General features: G+C 33.2%; 2 protein-coding genes across 2 annotated transcripts; one reads left to right on the top strand and one right to left on the bottom strand.

Moving 5' to 3' along the window:
• Positions 1-187: 187 nt before the first annotated feature.
• eff (ubiquitin-conjugating enzyme E2 eff) lies at positions 188-3619 on the bottom strand. Its single transcript, XM_076117908.1, has 5 exons — positions 3296-3619; positions 2718-2781; positions 1912-1943; positions 1598-1781; positions 188-1489 (listed from the first exon to the last, which is right to left on the bottom strand). The coding sequence occupies exons 1-5, from the start codon at positions 3317-3319 to the stop codon at positions 1350-1352; spliced, it is 444 nt and encodes a 147-aa protein (XP_075974023.1). The 5' UTR covers positions 3320-3619; the 3' UTR covers positions 188-1349.
• A 1798-nt stretch (positions 3620-5417) lies between these two features.
• Positions 5418-24139, top strand: LOC142975570 (progestin and adipoQ receptor family member 3). The gene is made up of 7 exons (XM_076118504.1): positions 5418-5729; positions 6391-6611; positions 9299-9455; positions 15352-15504; positions 19585-19773; positions 22014-22082; positions 22827-24139. The coding sequence occupies exons 1-7, from the start codon at positions 5658-5660 to the stop codon at positions 22989-22991; spliced, it is 1026 nt and encodes a 341-aa protein (XP_075974619.1). The 5' UTR covers positions 5418-5657; the 3' UTR covers positions 22992-24139.
• The last annotated feature ends 180 nt before the right edge of the window (positions 24140-24319 follow it).

Genomic DNA, 24319 nt, shown 5'->3' with positions numbered 1-24319 from the left:
TGTTAGCAAGATGAAAACGTCATTGCAATGTACTCTGAGGTGGAAGATTATAATCTCTTTTCATAGCAATTATTTGGCAGTTTCTCAGTGACCCAGTAACTAACTATGTCAGCTAATTAAACTCAAAATGAATATTTACAGCTGCTTACGTATTTACCGGGAAGTTGCCTAAATAAAGCTCAAGGTGTTATTTACATACACAATAATTTATTGTTTCTTACAATTTAGTGAAGCTAAAATACAAGTTGTTGGTTGATTACAATTTGAAAAGCTTTAAATTTGAATCTCCCAGTGATAAACCAAGTGAACAAAAGCTTCCTCTTGCCTGCAGCTGTTACGTCTACACACCCATGCTTAGCCACTCGTGCCGTGACCGTCATGTGTTCACAAAGATTACGTTTTGTTCATTTACTCAGAGGAAACGAGGATGGATCATGGATAGGACATTCGTGGAAATCACAACGCAGGTATCCTTACAACCACAATATATATTAGATAAAATTATAATATAAATCGCCATATTGAAAAAAATCTAGATTAATCGTAACTTATCATCTTATGAGATACACTGTAATTTATACTGAATGTTGTAACTATTGGAGCGTTTTCCATTGTTATAAAATATTGTGGATGAAAGAAAACTGACCACTTCAATCAATGTCAGTCTGGTCTGTAGCACGCTACATTTACTAACTTAAAAAAAAGTTGTTTTTCTAGTAAAAAAAATTAACACTCACTCCGTCAACGAGCTCATTTTGTGATACCACTTACTTACATTACCCAAAATGTTCTTAACACTTATGAGCTTTACTTACATTTCATCGACAAAATTCCTAAGTGAACCGGACAATTAGTAAGTTGTAAGCTAGCAAGGAACGCTCCATTTCCTAACATATGGCTATTGTACAGTTTCACAATGCAATTTAGATCTAGTTAAAGTACAAATAGTTTAGGAATTACATAAATTCAATTGATGTAAATTTAACTAATCTTTAAACTTCAACTAAAGGAGTGTAAAGACATCTACTGACACATCAATGTTAAACAAAAGATAATTTTGCTCTTATAGAAAATGTTTCTTATTAGATAAAACAGAAACTATATTTGCACATGGGTACCGTGTTACTTAGATGCAATAAATTCGCATTCAAAATTACCAAATACGACAGAAATTAGGCAGATCCTAAAATGACCATGAACATTATTTTACAATCTCCAGTAAATTTAGGTATGATGAGGACAACCGAGGATTGGGGAGCAGGATAAGGGGGGAGGAAGGGGAGAGGGGAGTCGAGCCCGGGCTGTGGCGATGTGTGTGTGTATGTGTTGCTGATGTCACAATTGACTCATCACATGGCATACTTCCTCGTCCACTCGCGGGCTAGTTCATTGTACTTTTCTCTGTCCGTTTTGTAGATCCTAGCAATTTCTGGCACCAATGGGTCATCTGGGTTTGGATCGCATAAGAGTGAGCAGATTGAGAGCAACACTGGAATACAAAATGTTATCCGTCAATTTACAGTACATGAACTTAAGCCAACAACAGATATTTTAGAAAGAAACAACATAAATGATGTGATGAACAACAAAATATTACCTTTGGATATGGTTAGTGCTGGAGACCATTGTGAGCGCAGAATATCAAGACAAATGGAACCATTACTGTTTATGTTGGGATGGTAAATACGTGTTGTGAATGCAACTTTTGGTGGTTTGAATGGATAATCTGTTGGGAAATGTATGGTCAGAAAGAATACTCCTCCTTGATAAGGACTGTCAACCTGCAAAGGAAAATATCACACTTTATATACAAGTACAATTATATTTTGTACATGTTATTAACCATTATCTATAATACTATCTGTGATGTTATCATTACATTATTTAGGCTAATAGACAATAAATACTTACTGGACCCATAATTGTGGCTTGCCAATGAAAAACTGAAAACAAAAAATAACATTGATTAGGGAGAGTTGCTTGATATTAAAAAAATATATACTAAAGCTGTTGGGTTGAGACAAGAAAAAAGTAGAATCATTTCTGACCAAAACAAGGTCATTGACATTAATGTCACTAACAGACAGCTATGTTTCCATCACAAAGACAAATTGTTGGAAATTGAATAAGTTTGTGACATACTAGACTATTAGATACTAGGTTGATATAAAATTTCCTTTCCTTGCTCTACTCAGTTCCTAAAAACTATTTCAGTAATATGAACTCCCTTGAGTTCAATACACTATGTAAAATGTTTTACCTTCATATTTGAGTCATGCCTTAGAATAAGATATAACATGTGAATGAATTAAATGAAATCATGATAAATGAGAATAGATCAACATGGCAGTGCAACACTCAAATAGAACAATAGGGAAAACTGTCATGGATTTCTACATGCACAGAAAGCAGGAAATATCATTGAATATGAGTGTTTATTTAAATAAAATGGTTTCAAACCATTTGACTGACAATTCATTACAGAAAAATGTTTTAGTTGTATAAAAATATTATAATAAAGAGATATTTTAGGTAAAAAATTATGTCCTAACTGCACCTAACTACTAAAACTATTTTGTTTTATGATGGATAATTAATATTGATTATAATTACAAAAATCAAGTGATCTGCTTCCATGACACTGTTTCTCAGTATTATTATCATACAACACAATGAGTCACAAAAAATAAGTAGGCAGTAGATCAATAGGTACTTACGATCTTCACCGTGTGGGCCTGCAGAACATTGTGCTGGTGGATCTCTGCCCAGATCTTGTAATTCCTGAATATAAAACAATACCATGTGTACACAACAACATAGGAAACACAATACCGAGACTAGGACATGTCACATCATCACTCGGAAAAATAAATGGGGGTTGAACATATTGTTCGGAACAACTCCATCACTAACAGATCGATGTTGTTTCAACTGCAAAATCATGCTCTACGCCCAAATTTTACATATTTTCACGGCACTGATGCCTTTCATGACAAGAAAACCTCAAAATTGGCACATAATTCCGACATTTTATGTACGCCGTGTGCACAAAATTGTCACCTACATATACCAGTAAAACACCGTTACCTCACAAAGGTTCACTATAACAGAAAAGATAATCCATCCAATGATTTCAATAAAACCATCACGCACACGGAATTATCCAGAAGAAATTTCGATAATAGGTATTCACAATGACGAAACATTCACTACGAAGTCTGATACCGATTTTACAACACTTCATTTTATAAGACTTCAATTTAACAAAATAAAGGATACAATGAACAATACGTACCCTATTAATTCGTTTTAACGCCATTTGATTATTTTATGATGGAATAAACTGACTTTCAACTAGACAACGAAACTGTGAGCCAAGGACCTTTGATTAGAGATTGCAAGATGGCTCCCGTCTAAACGCAAAAGTACCACCTAAGTCGTTTTATGTAGTAATATTGAATTTGTATTATCGAGGATCAAACTTTAAACGCTTAAATAAAAATAATAATAACTTATAATAAGAAAAAATAAGAACTAGAACAGAGCACGGGTTGTAACAAAATTATACACTCTCAGCAAATGGAGAACAGCAAACAGGAAAATCGACCATTTACAAAGACCGTTCAGAATTGCACAGTTTTTAAAGAGTAAGTTGCGTTTATGGTTGTCATATTTTTTTAAAATATTTATGTTTCTGCTAAAACAAATTACTATTTTGTTTAAGAATTATATATTTTAACTGTTGACTAATTTTTCTGTCAATATCTACACTTAAACAAAAAATACATAAATGCAGATTTTTTTGTATTAAAAAAAAACAATGAGTATTGATTTTTGAATAATCATTTTTAGCCTGGCTACACTACATGTAATAGGACATGACGTCATACACGGTAAAGAATTCTCCGGGGCGCTATTTTTGGATTATTTGTAGATATTCATTACTGAGGACGGCACGCTAGCTATTTTAAAGCACATTTTTGCAATTTGAAACTTTCCCAGGTATAATCATTGATATTATGGAGAATGGCAGAATCGTAACAGACACATTATTGTACAGAAAAAGTGTATTTATTATTTTTGTTACCTACATAAAACAAGATATTTAGACACAGGGATGACTTTTCAGTGCAGACCCTAAGAATTCCTTTTTAGGGTTCTGTGCCCAAAGGATAAAAACGGGACTTCGGGGTGTCCGTCTATGTTTGTCAGTAAGTCAGACCACCAGGTTGTTAGTTCGTAGTCAGGTACCTACCTAATTAAAATATTCACAAATTCAAATATTCTAACAAAAAATATTATAAAACAGAATGTAAGAATGTAAAAATCACGGACAGCAATAACGATTTTTGTGTTTTTTTTCTCGATCTACATACAAAATGATTTATATTAAGGAAAATTTATAATAAAAATATTTATATTATAAATTTTAAATTTAAATAAAACATAATAAATATTTTACAGGGGCTGTCACACAAAAAACGCGCTTTTACAGAAACGAATATAATAAATAGGTACCTACCTACCTAATGGTACAAAACGTTTAGTGCGCGAGACCGGCTCGCACTTGGCCGGTTTTACGTTTTTCCTCTGTAAAAATAACATTGCTAAAATAATATCATGTTTTTATTTTCCTTGAAAAAAACTTACCTATTAACTGTCAACAAATTAATTTAATGTCGATACTTCGGTATCATCGGCTTGCACCAGCAGTGCATCAATGTTTAAATGTCTCATAGATTAGAAGTGGTAAACCTTTTGAATGCTGCGAATATGTAGGTAGCATTAAAATTATTTCCTGACGGCTGATGTATTATGGAATACGAGTTACTCATTTAAACACAACCTGTGACTTGTTCGGTTTGTTTCCCGCTAGATAGGCATTTCACTTTTGGCGAATTCGGGAGGGAGGATGATACGAAAAAAATATACAATTTTAATCTTACTTTGCACAAAATATTGTGCCTCTTGTTTGGGTTGTAGCTCTCTTTGACAACATTTGAATACTCACTATATTATACTACATAAGTACTACACAATATTATAAAATGTTGAATTCTCCTCAATTATATTTTTTGTGACGATATTTATGTTTTTATTGTTTGTTGTTGTATAATTGTTATTGTAAATGTTTATTTAGATATAATATAATATTTATTTTTGTTCTGGTGTTATGTACGTACCTATAAAGCAAAACTCTCAGAAAGCAGGAAAAGGCAAATTCGTTACATGTCTTGCAGAAATATTAAAAATTCTATCGACTGTTGAGCAAGATATTGAAAAAACATATTTCTTACCTAGGTTTATAAGAACATCAATAAAGACGCGTGCAACTAAACGTATTTCCATTTTGTCAGTCATTTGATGTCAAAGTGACATATAGTTGGAGAAACGAAACGTAAACTGCTCTGCAAAAAAATAAAAAATAGTTTGGTTGTTAACAGTGAGGAGGGTGGATGTGTTAGTGTAAATTATAGTGCGTGTTTATTTGTTTAAATTTAATGTGATATATAAATAAAAGCATAATTTTTAATAACTTTTCTAAGAAATGTTCATCTCAGAGATTTAATTTATATTTTAAAATGATGTTTGCGTGTATTGGAGTTTAACGATTTCGCCGCACAGTGTATTTCGAAAGATATTTTAAATAAAATAACATGACTCTAACTATGACTAGGAAACTTAGCGAATGCCAAGCTGAAACTGTACAATTTATGCCAATAGAAAAAGTGAGTAAAGATTTTATTACTATAAAGTCTTGGTGACAATGCATCATTCAAAAACATTAGTGCTTAATTTAAAAAAAAACTATTTTGGTAAGGAAACATATAAATATCAGGCTATGATATAACAGTTGACTAAAGAATATCCATAACAAAATTATGTCAACATAATTAAACTCTGAAAACTACAAATATGGGCTATGATATATGACTATTATTATAATTAAACTGAGAATGAAATTTGAATGAGTATTGAAAATTTGAAATTTATTTAATAATGTGGTGTGAATGTTAATTTTCAAGTGAAGAGGAATGTCCCAAATTTTGTTGATAAATTTGGGATGGGATTTGAGCTGGCTTCTGATTTTAAAATCTGAGAAAATACATATGTTCACTCATTTAGTAAAAATCATGATACATTTCACAATTATCCTATTTTATTTAAAGAACTTGTATTGTACAAATCAGTATGGTTCACACAGGTAACATTAATGTCACTCAAATCAACTATCACCAATCATTTTTTAATTTTATATTACCTCGAACAGCATATTATTTTATTCAATTATAATTTTAAGGAATTATTAAGTTCCGTTATTATTGAATTATTATTCTAAGTAAACACAATGTTTTACTGCAAGCTTTATATAAAATGATAACTTTTTAGGTAGAAGATGAATGCAGTACAGAGAACTTCTGCCCAGGCAATGGTCTGCTCCGAAGAGGCAAGAAACTGGAAGACAACAATAACCTGACCAAAGAGGAAGAAGAGTACATAAATTATCGGCAACTGCTTAAATATGAACAAGCACCGGAATATATCAAACATAATCCCTACATCCGAGATGGATATAGAAAACTCTTGCCAACTAGACTATGCTGGGAAAGGTAAATAACTCTTATACAATCCTTAAAACACAGAAAATTTATTAACTCATAATGTGACAGCTGACGGTTTCTCTTACCACTAGGCGGGCCACATGTTTCTTCGTCTCCATCATAATAGGTATATGAAAAGAATCTACTTATCAATCCTATCACTGATGATAGATTTTTCATTTCTGGGTCACTGGTCACACATTTTTATGGCAAACATTTTTGAGACTTAAACAAGTTTTTTCTTCTAATCAAACTTCTTAACTTAGTATGTACCTTGTATCATAGGAGACATTACAGAGTTAGAACGAAGGAAGAGGAAATGTACAGTATAAAATGTTTTTTTTTGCATTTGATGGATCATATTTCTGTTGTGTGACTATATCTAGTAACACATAACTTTACGTGAAAGCAAATCAAGGTGATAAATAAAACATCTTGTTAATGACACAAGTCATTATGTATTTCTCCAAACTCATGTAATTTATATTGTTATCATTACACCTATTGAAATTCAACTACCTGCTGCCTGCAATTCCACTTTAATGCAAATACATATTTTCTAACTAGATTTAATAAGAATAAGGCCAGTTATAACCTTCTGGATAAGTATTTGATAGTTTATCAGAGAATTTCGACTTATGTTTTAATATATTTGCTGTTGGAACAGATTGATAATCTGACACTGATTTGATCACATTACCTGACTTTTTTGCATTTGTTACACATTGCTCCTAAAATGCTAGATTCCAGAATTTCTATGATGGCCAAAACTATTCGAAAAGTACTTTAAAAACTCTACATTTATGTTAGGCCGCACTTTACGTGAAAGGGCATAATCGTGCATCTCGTCTTACGGCCTAGAATAAGTTAAGTATGATCAAAAACAATTATCAACCATGCATAAAAAACCACTGCTGCAAAAAACAACAAAGTCAACATAAAATATGGTTACGCGAAGGTTCAATATCTTTTTAATTTCTAAAAATACGGCCACTACACTTTTTTATTTTGTGCTTGAGACCGGTTTTTAGCATATTTCCGTCCTTATAAATATTAAACCTTCGTAAATTGTTTCAAATATACTTGCGACCAAAATGTAGCAGAGTATTGGAAGGTCTCTATTAAGACTATTATCGGATTAATTACAGTAGGCACGTACATAGGTGCCTTAGAGATAGTAGGTATCTAAATCTGAGTGTAAGTGCGTATAGTGGAAATTAGAGTGTAACTGTATAATTAAGTTTCATGTATTGCACTGTAGCCACTACCTACAGTGTTGGAAACGATTGTTGTGAGACACACATAGGAATCAGTGTGTGTTAAAGGCACAGGCGGTGTATACGCAAGATGGTACAATACCTTCAGCGTCGTACTTTCCTGCTTAGTTCATGATTGAATAGCCGCACCTTCGTCGTAGAAAGATGTTTATAATAGAGATCATTCATGAATGAAATAGTCTAATAGATGATATGCTCTCTCTTTGTCCCGGGATGGAGTAATCGATAGGTTTTTAGTACCATTCCAAATTCCTGAATTTAGCGGTCCAGATCTTAAAATAATTCTGTAGCTAGAGAGATATATAAATAACTGGTACAATAAATGTTTCATCATCTGTTTTAAGCGCTTAAATATTATAAATGCGAAAGTTTGTGTGGATGAATGTATGTATGTTTGTTACTTTTTAACGAAAATACTACTGAACGGATTTTAATGGAGTTTGGTACAGTGATAGATTATAACCTGGATTAACACATAGGATCCTTTTTACCACAGTAAATCTTTGCAATTGCGGGCAAAAGGTAGTTAACTATAAATTACTTTACCACAGTAAACTATAGCACCTCTCATTAAAATGTCTGTTTTTCATCTGTATCGATCCACGTAACAAAGATTCCTTACATAAGATCAAATTGAATTAATGGTCAGTGTAGTATTACTTAATATGGTTACTATGTTGAATCACGGCTGACAATACAACAATTAATCGCCATTACGCCTAATTAAACTCATATGAATGGCTCATGGACATTAATGAGCAATTAAAATAGTCTAGAAAACTACGGAAGGTTACGCGGTCCTTGAAGACGTTGAACATTTCCATATGTCTAGTTGAATACTGGTGCAAAACAATTTTGTTTTGGCACTTATTTTGACTGTCCTTTCTACAAGGTCGTAAGACCAAATTCTTCATCTGTTTTTGGACTCATAGTTCCAGTTTTGGCGTGTCTCAATGATTACGATTAATTTATTGACACATTTGGAACTATTATTAGAAATATGTTAATTAAGTTCCTGAATCCTGGCATTGATATTGCATAATGGTATTTAACTGCCTTATGCGTGGGTATGGTCGCGAACTCTGCTAAACGATCCATAAAATATAGACCTTTGTTTAAAACCTAACGACAAGAAAACTATATATATATCAAAGACTAGCTGACCCGCGCAGCTCCGCTCACGCTTTCTTTTTGTTAGTTAATACCGCGCATTTTCAAATTTATTCATCTTTTACACCTTCTCTGGACTTCCACAAATAATTAAAGACCAAAATTAACTAAATCGGTCCAGCCGTTCACGAGTTTTAGCGAGACTAACGAACAGCTATTCATTTTTATATTTATAGATAGATGATCCCTTTTTTCTCCCCCGTGTCGCCCCTTTCTTTAACTATTACTACAGGATTATGTTTGTTTCAGTATATTCTGGTGGACAAATGAAACGATGAACATTTGGACGCACATATTTGGATTCTTCCTACTCTTGTTCCTGACCATCAATGATCTAGTGATCATAAACATCCACGCGACGGTCACAGACAAAATCGTCGCAGGAATTCTCTTCTCCTGTTTTATGGTAAGTTTAATTAAAAAGGAATATTTCAACCTTTATTTTCTGATTAATTGACATCAGCCAGGGTCAACTGACTTATAATGTGTCCTCTGAATCTCGCGAACGCTTACCTCAAACAGATCCTTTTAAGCCATTCCTTTCTACGCTGATCATTTATCGAACCAAAAGTGCAACGAATTATTTAGCACTCAAATCAGTTAATTAAGTAGGACTTAAAAGTGAAATGATAGTCATGATTATTAAGAAATAATCTAAACTGATAAGAACAATTAAGGGTACCGAATGGGCAGTAATGCATATGTTGTTGAAGCAAGTAATACCCGTGTCCGTGAAATGATTTTTTTCAATTAACATTTGGTCATTACCACCGTAATAATTGTTGATTTAATACGCATTCGTGAATTGTATTGATGTGTACTAATAAGTTACTTTACTGCTTGCTATTTCGTCGTCGTTGCGTGCGTCTTACAGAGAATTGGTAATAACAAATGTTGGGTTATTAGTTGCTCAATTTGTTGTTACTACAGCAGTTAGTAGGACAAGATAATATTCTAACAATTATTATAACGCTCTACATCTCTCTCATAGAAACACATTATCTACTTTATTAATACTTATGTATAATTTCGTTCTTGACGTAAAAACTCATTAGCGGTCGACAATGATAAAATCCACGTTAAATTTTTAGTGATTGTCGAAAGCAAGATATAAATAATGTACTACAAAATCTTTCAAATTTCAGGGTCTTAATGTCCTTCTACTTCCTATATTATATTTAAGAACTTTGAGATTTATAATTACCCTTAAATAAGATTTTTTTTTTGCGTGTAGGTACTAATTAAAGGTATTTTTCTTAGCATTTTATGGTAATAGGCAGATCGTTCCGTTATCGGTTGCACTTACGGAACGAAAGGTTACACCTGTTCTATGATTTGCTGTGTCTAATCTATTGAATGCATGAAGGTTTCTCATATATTTCGATGCATTTATTAATTTAGTTACCTATTGACCTGTAGACTGTAATCTCGTTTTAATACTATGCTGTAACTTAACCTTGTAAAATACTTGTTAAATATAAATAATAATCTACCCAGTGAACGTTAAATAAAACCGGACTAAATTATGCTCAGTGAGTCAGTAATACTAAGCAAAAATCATGTTTACCTCAACAAATAAAGTTTGTTGCCCCTCCAAGTGATTTAAGTCGCATGGCCATTCGCTCGAATCGTAATATATCTCTATTATTTCCATGACGTGACGTGGCTATTACGAAATGAACTACACCATTGGTCGACGTCTTGAAAGTTTTGCGGCTCAGATGTTCGACCCGCTTTTCTCCCGTTAGTGAAAGTACGAAATTATAAAAAGACCGTTAATGAACAAGTGCAAGTTAGCACTCGCCTGCAAACTTGCACTCCTAGTGCAATACAGCCTTTTGTTTTAAATCTATCCTGCTAATATTATAAATGCGAAAGTTTGTGAGTATGTATGTATGTATGGATGTTTGTTACTCTTTCACGCAAATACTACTGAACCGATTACGACGAAATTTGGTATATGGGTAGCTGAAGACCCAGAATTATCCATGGATTATCCCGGAGTTCCCGAGGGATCGGGATTTACACGGTAAGGGCTTCCACGCGGACGAAGTCGCATCGTATCTGTATAGATTTACAACACAAGATGGTTAATGTATTCTGGTTTTAAAATAATGTTCTAACGAACAATAGAGTGACTTGACCTGTGAGGCTAAGTTTTGGCTGATTATAAACTACAATTCTAAACAAATTTAAAACAAAAATGCTCTCAATTGTTGTCTGTGTTTTACAGGTTGATTTTTCTAATTCATACTTACTGAAATATGTAGAGCACTGTTAGCAGTCTAGGTCATAAAGCATTTAGTACATTAACCTTAAAATTTAACTAATGATAATAATTAATAACATTGGTCATTGCCACGCATGTTAAGTAGTAAGTAAGTAATGAAATTATTCTGAGTACACACTGAATTACCAATTCTGCGTAACAATAGAAACTTAAAAGGTTACAGGAATGAAATAAAAATTGTTCAGTCAAATTATAATACCTTATAGTAATTTTAGTTAACATTAAAGTTAATTTTATGACAGTGAAGTATGCTTGCGACGTTGGAGATTGTCAGATATCTGTGCACTTATGAAATACTTTCACTCTCGACATGGCTTGTGGCGGTATACATACATTACCTGTATAGATAGATATGCTATGTGGACAATGACTTATGCGTGTTAACACTAAGTTGTGCTGTAATTATATACTTTAATAACTGGAGATGAAAGATTATGTTAGAATAAACAGGCCGTTTTTACTTCAACTGCAACAGAGCATTTCAATTTCTTAAGGTATAATTACACGTCATGTAGGTACGTAGGTTTATATTATAACGATAAGGTATATTATCCAAAACCCCGATGGAAATTAAAAGAAACCATATTGTAATTTGTAGGTGTGAATCCCACACAAATAGAACCGGTTACCGTTGTAGGTGATGGGTCAGCTCTTTCACTATTTAAGTGTTATTGCTGTATTTATTTTGGTAGTTTGAAGTTTAACTATCAAAATATGTTTTACGCACAACGATTAAGCTAAATCTGTGTCAAGATGAACACGAAGCAACATCGAGCTTTTGGAGACGCACATTACGCACAACTAGGCTACAACGATGGCTCATTTTTTTGCTTAAATGCTTATCTAAAGTTTTATACCAAAAACAGATCTTCAAGGAGCAAACTGCAAGGCCCACGATGTGCGCTTAGGTATATCTACCAAACTTACAAAGATTAAACCCTCATCTAAAGTTTTTGTACATTGGATCTGAAACAGACCAACAAATAGCAAACTACAAGGCCTACTTAGTGTACTTATCTTTACCAAACTTTCACCGAATCACTGAAAGAAATCATCAAAAATTTACTTCCATAAATAAATTTTAACATCAGCGATTGGCAATATTGTCGCTCGTAAAGTCCACAATAACAAGTTATTCCTGTATTCATTCATTACCTTCCGATGCACCGCGATATTCTGCGTGGTCCGATGTCGTAACGATGGACGAGGTTGGTGTTGCGCTGTCGGAGCCATGGAGGGGCTCTCAACGTCATCGAGACAGTTTTACAAACTCGCTTGTGAAGAAATGAGAACGTTGTGACTTGTGTTCTTACTGTGACATAGACATAGAGTAAACATTGGTACTTAATACGTAACTGATGAGAATTCGTTCTGTATAGCTTGCCAGATGATTGAATAGTTCGACATTGCTAGTCTCCGATATATTTTTTAAGTTATAGTTTGATACAATAACCTAACCAATTATCCGGGCATGACTCGAACTTTTGCCTTGTTCCGCTTCTTGATAAAAAATCTCTCATGTCTTCTCAATATTTGTCTGTAAAACGCCTACTGTCTTCTATCGTATAGACACTAAAAGTTTTTAACTACTTGCAAGCTTACTTCGTGATATTGGAAACCGAATGCACAGTCGGATGTGAGACTTATAACGTCTATATGTGAAACAGGCTAAAACATTTTAAAGTTTTTAGAGGTTGAGCTCGTAAATCCGGTTAACCTTAATAAATTTGAATACCAAACCTTTGTATGAATATTAACATACAAATGGCATTCGTATTATATAACTTAAAAAAATAATGAGTAAGCGTAAAAACTTTGGCAATACCCGGTTCTTGTACTGGCCGCTCGGAGTGCGGAACTCTCGCCAAATTACCCTGAAGCGCAATATGACAATGTTATTGATTTGAATGCACAAGAAAGTAGTGTGTGCCGTATAGCCTTGTTGCTACATCGATTTTCTGCAGCCTTCATAATCAATTAATAATCTAAGATGGACTTGCGACCTTTCTACGTCAATTATGTAAGAACTGTAGGCCGCGCTAGTTATTCTGTTGAGTTAGAACAGGTCCCTCTAATATTATGTAAATCAGTTCCGTGATTGACTGACCGCTAAAGTACGAAATGAAAATAATAAAAGCTAGTAAAATGAGAAGATTATTTATAATAGTAAACCCATTTTCGTTTTTCCGTAAGTGGGTTACAGAAGTAAGAGGAAAATTACTTTACTCGCCTTTGAAACTCAAGCGTAGGAAGTTGTGAGGAAAAGTTAGTTATATTTTTGTGTCATTTATAAAATAAACTCGTTATATTTTATGATTTACGCAGTTCTTTACAATTAACAAGGTTACTAACTGTATGATTGTTTTAAGCATATTTTTGCTTGCTTCCGCGTTATTTCTAAGTGTTTTCGCAGCTAATTGATATGCATGGTTGAAGGTCGGATGCCTCGGTGAGAAACACCTATATGGCTAATTTCGCAATCAAGTACTTAATACGTATGTACTAATTTTATAGGGTGCTAAACGTTTTATTAGTATGCAGCCGCTATCTTTTGGAATAGCTTACATTAGGCTCTACAAAATGTATTAAATTAAGTCAATTGGGAAATTGTACATCGTAATCGACATTACAGACTCGTTATTCCTAGATCTGCAATCATGTCTAGTAAAATGGTCATTTGTTCAAATCAATTGAGTAGAGGTAGAAAAAAGGAGAAAACTGCTTCTTCAAATATTGAAGTTCCTCAACTCACTGAATACTTAAAGAACGTTTCAGAAGATTGTTCAAGAATTATTATTTGACAATCGTATCTTCTACTCTGTATACTAGACTAGCTGACCCGCGCAACTTCGCTTGCGTCACATAAGAGAGAATGGGTCAGAATTTTCCACGTTTTTGTAACACTTTTTACTGTTACTCTGCTCCTATTGGTCGTAGCGTGATGATATAAAATATGCTTTTTTTTCACGAAAAATATTCTCAAAATTATTTATATCTCTTAATATAACGAAATCGCGCTAAGGCATATCCGCCAATAAAACAGTTGCCATGACAACGGAACTTTGTTAATTCAGTGTCATTATAATATTGATTATTCGCGACTTCGTTCGCTACCTAAATTTTCCCGGGAAATGCGTCATTTTCCCGGGGTAAAAAGTAGCCTATGTCCTTTCTCGGGTATCAAAATATCTCCATACCAAATTTCATGCAAATTGGTTCAGTAGTTTAGGCGTGATTGAGTAGCAGACAGACAGACAGAGTTACTTTCGCATTTATAATATTAGTATGGATTCTGATGTAGTTAAAGTGAGTGTCAACTGACATAAAAGCAATCATCAAAAATCTTGCAACCTTGTACCACATATTAGTATCATCATTTTACATTTTATACAGTAACTATAGACAATGTTTTACTATGTAATGTAGGCCATAACAATCATAGCAAGTGCAATCATTTTCAGTAGCCATTACATAAAGTGTCGAAATGTAATTTATCTTCTATCTTTTATTGCACACGGCTAATTAATCACGCCAGTATTTGTTAAGTTTTATGTAAGAAATGAGATGAATTTCTCCTTATGTGATATTTGTGCTTTATTTTAATCACCAGCATTTCAACAACATAAGTTGAAACATTCACTAGCATTAACTATCACATTGTTTTTATTCGGGATATGCAATTTTACATACTAATGATTTATTGATATTACAACTGGAATCACGTTAATGTGCACCAGAAGAGTTCGCCATTTGACCTTTATTCTGGAAGGGAATCTAGGTCAATTGTAGCACACAGTTTTCGGTAGAACTATTTCCTGCAACTATCGGCATCCAGTTTACTATCGCCAAATTTTGTACGACAATCTGACTAGTGCCTCTAGCGAGTCCCGTAGGAACTATTTTTAAGTACATAATAAATGTCAACTTTGATAGTACCGGCTGTCGAAAATCGCGATACTATTCAATTTTGAAATGACTTAAAATACTTAATGAAGATTAATATTGTTTACAGATATGTATGGCGTTGTCAGCTCTGTACCACACGTTCTCGTGTCGATCAGAGTGCGACTACAACACGTTTCTGATGTACGATCTGTTCGGCATCGCGCTCTCCTTGCTTGCCATCTACACGTCCGGCGTGTACTACGCGTTCTGGTGTCATTATGTAAGTATATCGCGATATTGACGATCATTACAACGAACACGCTTTTGTTTCAACCAGTTTTGTTTGCTTTGTGTTTAGCGAGAATTTTGTCATAGTCATCCTCAAGAATCTCTATTGTTGATGTCTTGTATGCTTAATAGATTAACATGCTTTTGTCTTCCATCTAGAGCATAATTTATCGTTACTTTAGTACCTACATATATTGCCTAAAATATTTGGCTTGTAAGTTGTGACGTGGAGTAGTAGGTACGTTTTCGTTCGAAAGGAGAACCCTTGCCCAGCAGTGAGACAGTAAAGACTTCAAATTTCTTTGAATATTGCACAAACAATTAATTTACTTATTTAAATGAATGTTTCTCGTTCTAAATTATAGTACTTACAGTCGATCTCATTATGTCAATTATCTAATCAATGGTAGAGTAAAGGTGTTGCATAATGAACAAGCCAGCCTCGGAAATTGGGATTTGTAAACAGACATTAACAGGATATGAATAATAAATATTGATTTAGTATATTCCTATGCTAAAGACTGTCCATAGCTTTATTTGTCGAAGCATTTGAATGTTGAGTACCGTCTTGTAGCGGCCTAGATAAAATTGAATTGTCATTTTTTGCGAAGCGTCACAAAAAATGACGAGCTTCTTTCTCTCTCCACTTAGTTACAGACAAACCGGATTATTTACTTCCTCGCGAACTAGTATTAATCAGAATCTAATTTTAAACACTCTCGCATTGACATTTTGGCTAGATTTCTGTCATCTATCGTCTAGGCGTTAATCAATGGGACTTGTGTTTTCTATTCACATTACAGTAAAAGAGAAAGTACCCTCCCATCTCGCGGTACCTTGAGGTTAGTTAGTTTGTAAGAAAATATCAAAACTTGTGCATATCCGTCTACTTTCACTCAGGGGCTCTCATTTGTAATTTGGCGATCAGACCCACTTTTTCGTGCGATTTACTTATTCTTTTTTAATTTGACCGCGATTCAAGTATCCATTGTGCGATAAGTGATTTAAAATATCTATATCATGTTGATGTTAGACCGATCGATATAAAAATATCTAAAATAGGCTGCGAGAATAAAATATTAAAGGTATCCTGCGTTCCCAGTCCAATAAAGGAAACCGCGAGGTTATTAAAATTGTTCTTTAATTTTCACTCATACTTTGTTTAAAAAGTAATAAGTAAACTGTAAATGCATCTTTTTCTTCATTTTTTACAGAAAATATTAAATTTTATCAAGAGCTTTGTGCAAAAGGCGTTGCGCGCGAGAATATATACCTATCTACAATAATTAAAGTAAAATATGCATGTTTTTTTTATAATAAGTTTTACGTCAATGTACCAACTGTGTTATTTTCCATTGAAATACGAACACTTACCCATAATGAGACGAAGTTAAGAGAATATAAGTAAAAAAGTGATCTCTGTAATTATGATATATTAGCCAAGACTATTAAATAATACTTCCTAGAACGGACATAATTGCTGTTCTAATTACCCTCTGTACTATTACGTATTCCGTGTCATAAAGTGCGTAGACGTGACGAATTTTAAATCTGGTATGAGAATTCTATGGTGTTAGTGGATTTTATTGCTAATAATATTACATACAAACTTTTTTAGCGTTAGCTGTACAGTAGTGCAAATTTCTAGTACTTTCGAGTATCGACAACCGGCAACCGGCTAACTATCGAAAAAATTTACTAAAATCTTATCAGCACCTCTAGCGGGTCCCGTAGGAACTATTTTTGCAGTACATTTTATATTTCATACTCTCAATACTCGATAGGGACACGCACTACTAAGTCTAGAGAATTCTAATTAAATGTAAAATTACCACATACCTAGTTATTGAATACTATTGACGTGTGTTTGTGAAAATTATTATTTAAATATTCTCTACATTCAAATAATGACAGAATATAAGAGCACATCACGTCAACGGAAATATTGTTAAAATAATTTACAAAGAGAAGCGACGATGAGTACATAATTAATTTCTTTGTTTCGCAATATATTTAAGGTCAAGATTGCGGTCAATAGCGTACTACCGCACACGAGGTGGGACTCAATTAGCCCTATATGTATGCACATACGCAGGCGACGATTTTGTAACTGATGTTTCAAAACAAAGCACCCGGTAACCTTCAAATAACTATACGATTTACTCGAAATCTTATTGTTACATATTTTTATGCAAGTTACGTCGATGTAGGTAAGAATTTATTTAGGTAAGATTCAAAATGTTACCTGCGTTTTAATCATCATGTCATCTTTACAATTCGAATAATTTTAGTCGATTCGGTGTCATAAATTCTCATATTATTATCCTAAAATTCGTGTATAAAAGACCCTTTGGTTTCAAAATAAACCACGTTGTGAAATATGAAGCCGATTTGAAAGCAAGTTCGCTTATTTATCTCTAAACCTCACACGCACAAAAACTAAAACTCCATTAAGAATTCACGGTAAATATGATTCACAGACTGAACACAAACAAAACGTACATTATTTGGCAAAATTTGAAAATGTGAGACGCATATTGAATTAGGTACCTACATACACATTTATGTTTTTCTTTTTCCATAAGTCTTTTATTTAATTTTCCTCTACTTGAGTAATTAGTGATCGTAGAATTTAAACATTCTATTACGTGTTTTTTATTATAATTACTACTGAAGCTTGTCTTTATGTGGTTTGATTCTAATCTGAATATATATCGATTTTGTCTACGATATTGCAATACTTATATGAGCTGAAATTGTAAAGATAAACCCTTCGAAAGCGATGTTTCCGCATAAATCTATTCAAATCTAATTGGTAAATTGTCGAAATATGGGTGAAGGAAAGCACTTATTTCTCATCCTATAAGGAAATACCGAAAACTATACATTTTCCTAATATTAAATACTTACACAAATTGCTTGTCGTTTTTCTATATTAAACTCGATACTTTACTTAACGTAATCAGTATTTTGAAGAGATGTACGTAAGAAAAACCACGTCTTGTCAAAATACTGAATACTTACGTAAGAAATATCTGTTGTAACTGGGAGATAGATGTAATGCCTTTGCCTTGCAATACTAACTGAAAAAGTAAACACGTGTAGATGAGCGGTCACCGTGCAATGACCTCAGAGGTGTGATTAGCCAAGTCCATTATAATACATCTCGTAGGCATAATTATGTCGGTGCAATCTCAACATTAGCTGATGCTGGAGCTTTCTTTGTGTAGGCCATATTACTGTTAGTTGCGCTCTTTGTTCAAGTAACATTGCCCGAGTTTACTTTATGAAATCGTCCCGTAACTCTTTTTGTATTACGTGACGGAATGATGTTGGTTCTTTAATATTAACCCTCTTATTCATAAACATACTATAAACCTATTTTAGTCAAAAAACTACTATAATATGTTTTATTTCCTTAATTTCGCTAAGGAGTGAAAGAAACAGAACTCTTTATAAGCCTTTCATAACTTCATATATTTTTAATGAATAAGAGGATATGTGTTTTAAACATCTATCAATTATTATTGATGTAGTCTATCTTTGGTCTAACCTTTGAAAATTTACCACCATTTCAAGCAGAACCAGATAACGCCTCTACAATATTTTTTTATGTACTTGGAACTTTTCAATCAAACACAGATGGAAATACATATAGAGTAATCAAATCCTAATCAGATTACATCTTATGTAGTCAAGACGATTAGATTAACCTCCGCTCAATCTTTACTTTCTATACTTATATTATATAGCTGAAGAGTTTGTTTGTTTGAACGCGCTTATCTCAGGAACTACTGGTCCGATTTGAAAAATTCTTTCAGTGTTATATAGCTCATTTATCGAGGAAGGCGTATATATCATTACGCTACGACCAAAAGGAGCAAAGTACCAGTAAAAAATGTTACAAAAACGCAAGCGAAGTTGCGCGGGTCAGCTAGTCTTTTATAAACAGTCTTATTTCATGTAGTCATGCTTTTTTCATAGAGTTCTATGAAAAATCCATTAGCAAAAACTAAACTCACGTTCGAACATAAATATCATAAGACTAAAACCTCAATATATCTTCTTCCAGGAGTTAAAAACATTCTACATGACGTCAGTAACGGTGATATTCGTGGTGGCGATGGTGATGCAGATCCCTCGGCTGGGGGTGCCGTACTTGGTCAAGATGTGCGTGTTCATCGGCTGGGCCGCCTACGGGGTGCTGCCCACGCTGCATTGGACCTACACTATGGGAGGCTTCGACAATCCGATGGTCCAGGTCTGTATATAACTGAGCTAGTGACTTCTGTTATATGAATGTTAGGCACTTGTTATGTGATACTGGTTTCTACGCAACTAATTCCTCGTTAAAAGATTTCCCGAAATAAATCGAATCCTATGTGTTAATTCATGTCATGAACTATCTGTGCATCAAAATTCGTCTGGTAGTTTTGGGTAACAAACATCCAAATTTTCGCGTTTATGATAGTAAGATGCATCTACTGTAATTGTTCACAGGTAGACTGGATTTTTTTAAATGTAAAATGTCTCTTCGGAATTTATGCTAGCTCATAGTCAGTTTTATCTAAATGGATTCAGCAACTTAAACTTTGTAGTGTAGTACTATTTTGACATTTCGCAAACGAATGTATAGAATAGCATGGTGTCATCAGAATATTCTATACGGTATTTAGAGTTTATCTGTAAACAATATGACATTTTATGCGTATATTGATTACTTATTACGAGTTATTCCGTTCGGATCCCCAATACTGATACCCTAGTATTTTAAAATTATTTTCTATTCCGGTCTGATCCCCCGTATATAAACATTATAATAAATTTAAATATTTCATTCCGATCGGATGCCCTGACTGTTTATATACGGGGGATCAGACCGGAATAGAAAATAATTTTAAAATACTAGGGTATCAGTATTGGGGATCCGAACGGAATAACTCCTTATTGAGACCAGTATAACTTAGTACTGTGTTTATATCACGAAGTTTACATTGTTATAACAGGACATCCTGCGATGTGCTCATCGTGTTAAGATACAGCAATCAGTAGTATTTCAATCAAACAATATAAAAGTCAATCGTCATACATTTGTATATACATATATTATGTGGCCCAAGGCCAACTTTCTAAATACTTCGTGGTAGATGTTTACGCAATCACGTATTATAATTTTAACAGATCTAGTATGTTCCGATTTTTTTAACATATTATTTCCTTGCATACATAATAAACTATAGTATTATTTTACATTTACACTCTTATGTTAAACGTCGTGTTAGTTCTTATTAGTTATACAGTGTTTTGTCACTTTCATAACTCTGTATCAATTTCGAAACTGTGTACGAGTTAAATGTCACTGTATAACTAATAAGAGTTTACACGACGTTTATTAGTAAGAGTTAAAAAAGGATACTTAAGATAAAGTACCTAGTAAGAAGTGATAAAAGAATTCTGCTGCAACTATTTTAGGTGGAACGTCACACAAATTTTAACCGGTTTAGCCCTATCACGGCTATCACTTCTCTTTTGAAAAAATATCGGTAAGCTTAACATGTGGAATTTTGACAGTTGTTTTTACTGTCATTATATATCGGATAGGTTTTCCGATACATATAGATCAGCGGGTTATACTGAGCCTTATAAACTTTAACCTATGTCCTATTATTTTTATAAGAGGTGAATGATAGTTTTACCTTCGAGAATGCACTTTATTCAGTGCACATTGTTGTTCTCATACAAATAGTTTTATCGACACATAAAATATACGACATAATGACTTTAATTGTTTTAATATAGGTGGTACCTGTAACAAGAATAGGATGGGAAATCAATTAGCATAAGGATATCTTATCTTGTTCCGTATACGTTTGTATTTAGTATGATAAATTGTATATTTATCAATGAACAATTAATTGACCTAATCTCGACAATAATGCGCAAAATATAATATCGGTATCTAAATTAGCAGGAAGGTTGCTCTGCATTTATGTGTTATGATATTGATAATAGATTTTTACTTCTCGCGCCGAGAAATAATTTTGCGATGAAACTTTACAAAGACAGAAATATTGAATTAAAAGTGTAACCTGACTAGGTATTTTGGGTTTATTAACACAAGTTTTTGGTCTGATTGATAACTGCACGTTTGGCGCAGTGGTTAACATGGTTACCTCGCCACAATAACCTTAGCGCCGCGTGTGGTGGGTTAGAATCGTAGCCACACATATTCGTGAGTCTAGCACGACCATCTCTTTTCTGATATAGGTAGGTATTAAGAAGTATATAAATATGTCTGGTTACCACAGTAAAAGCTCTGTTTCATTTGCAATCAGATGACCGTTTGTGACTAGTCAAAAAAAAAGAAAAACAAGAGAAATAAAGATTGAAAATCGAATTTACAACATTGATGATCTAGCCATGAGGTTGGGACTTGAAACCAGTGTAATGAAGCTCTAAAATTATAATAAAATAATTCCTTTTTTTTTCTATTTGTTTCAGATGTTCTTCCCTAGAGTAATAGGGATGTACGTGATCAGTGGGACCGCATTTGCTATTTACGCTTTCAAGGTAAGTCAACGGGTCAATATAACTTCTATTGTATGAAAGAATTCTGAATATTTCGAACTAAAGTTATTTTCTTAAGTAGTGTTTCGAAATACATTTATATTTCTTTATTTTTCCCGATTTAATGTAAATTAAGAAAGGTTGTATTGAATTCAAAGGGAATATATTATGCATTGAATTCCCCGAATTTATTGTGTGACGAAAAAAAATTGTTAAGTACATGTATTGTAATTGTTTCAATGCCATTAACATTTGAGTTCAATAAAACAACAAACTCACATTAACATAGCCATGTTATAGGCCTTTCGGGCGGCTTAAACAACTTTGACACTAGGTTGACCACTAACCATACGATAGATCGATTGAATGACATAAAAATAAAGAACGAAATAAAATGTGTTATATTAAATTGCTGGCAATTTATAAGAAAAAAAAAAACATTATTTTCAAATTAGTTAATGTTACAAAATATCATTAAAATTATCAGTACTCATTTCACTCAATTTATAATCGTTTACATTTACCGTTACTTCATTACTATTTATATCACGGGCTCCTAACCTTTTTTTAGTCCAGGACCACTTTTATATTATTCTTGTTAGCAAGTCCACTATGTTAGTATATTAAAGGTAAAGTGTAATAATCGTCTTGAAAATTTTAAATTCATTCGCGGACCACATTTTGACTTCCGCGGACCACCGGTGCGGAACCACTGATTTATATTAATTACTACATTTTTGTTCCCAGGTGCCCGAACGTTGGTTCCCAGGCAAGGTAGACTACATAGGTCATTCGCATCAGTGGTGGCACGTCCTAGTGCTCGGCGCGCTCTACTACTGGCACAACTCCGGCATGATGTACGTGCAGTACCGCATGAACCACGGCTGCGCCAACACCATGAGGATATTCTAGACAATGTACTTTAGCGGCAATGTAGGCGTAACTAGTTGAAATTGACGGAAAGACGTGCTAAAACAAATTGTTGATAAAAATAACTACTTTTAAAGTAATTGTACTTAATGTTTGGCACGGATTCAGAATGATTATTTGAGGTAAAAGCAAGTAATGAAATATTGTTAATACTTCTGTAGCTCAAGTTAGAAGTGCTTGCTTTGAGGTCTTGAACCTGAATCTATTATGTACTTCATTTTCTCAAATTCTCTCATATCTAAAAAAAAAATATTTGGATATTTTAGTACAAACACATTTATTACACCCTCTCAAAAGTAAAAAAAATGTTTACATTCTAAATCTATTAAGAAAACCTAGTTACGCCTATAAAATATCCTAATAATTTAAGATTGGAGATAAAAATCTGAATATAGTATAAATGCCGTAAGTTCTTTAGAACTCGGCTGCTCAAATAAGATACTTAGTTGTATCTTGCCTTTATTGGTATGTAGTACCATAGTAGAGAAAAATATAGAAAAATTGTTAATAAAATCAACCAAAATCATGTTTTCCTAAAGTTGCCTTATTTAAAAATAATATTTTATTTGTTATCTGAATGTTTTAGGTCAGTCGTAGCGATGTAAATGATATTATAGATTTAAATAAATATGAATTTATTATTATTCATCAAATTGTAGGAAATCTTGAATGATATTGGTCGTAAAACGACAAAGGAAAATTACATTCCGTTTTTAAGAAAGACTGACTTGGGCCCATTTTACTTTTAAAAATGCTTATTTCTTTGTTTGCATTCACACGTTGACAAAGTTACCTAAATAGAGAAGGTGAAAATGTTTGAAGAAAAATGTGATTCATTTGTTGTTATTTTAGTACTTATAAGAATCTCATGACACATAAGCCTGAAAGTATCTGCAGTTAAGAATATTTTAAGCGCAAAAAAGGGATTTGTTGAATATTTTGTTATTATATTCTGACTATCAAAATGCAGCAATGATCGTCTCAGACGCCCTCTCTGTGATTTCGATGTAAACATCGTTTACTTGTTAGTTCTAGATTTACTTTATTTATCATTTGGACTTAAGCAATTGTTTTTATATTTCTATGGTTTTGGAATTGGGTTTTTATTAAACATAAATTATTTAAAAATATCAGGCGTCTTTTATTTACAAGGTCACCTACAAATTAAAATTTAATACAAACAGTACATTTATAAACATGTTTACAATGACCAGCAAAAATGATGCTGAGTGTTTGGTGTAACGAAACTTTCGAGTACAGCGCCATCTAGTGCCGAATAGAAAATATTGTAACAAGCCTAGTACAGTAGC

The sequence above is a fragment of the Anticarsia gemmatalis genome, chromosome 9 (genome assembly GCF_050436995.1).
Source record: "Anticarsia gemmatalis isolate Benzon Research Colony breed Stoneville strain chromosome 9, ilAntGemm2 primary, whole genome shotgun sequence".
NCBI lineage: Eukaryota > Metazoa > Arthropoda > Insecta > Lepidoptera > Erebidae > Anticarsia > Anticarsia gemmatalis.
This window is presented reverse-complemented; position numbering and strand designations above follow the sequence as displayed.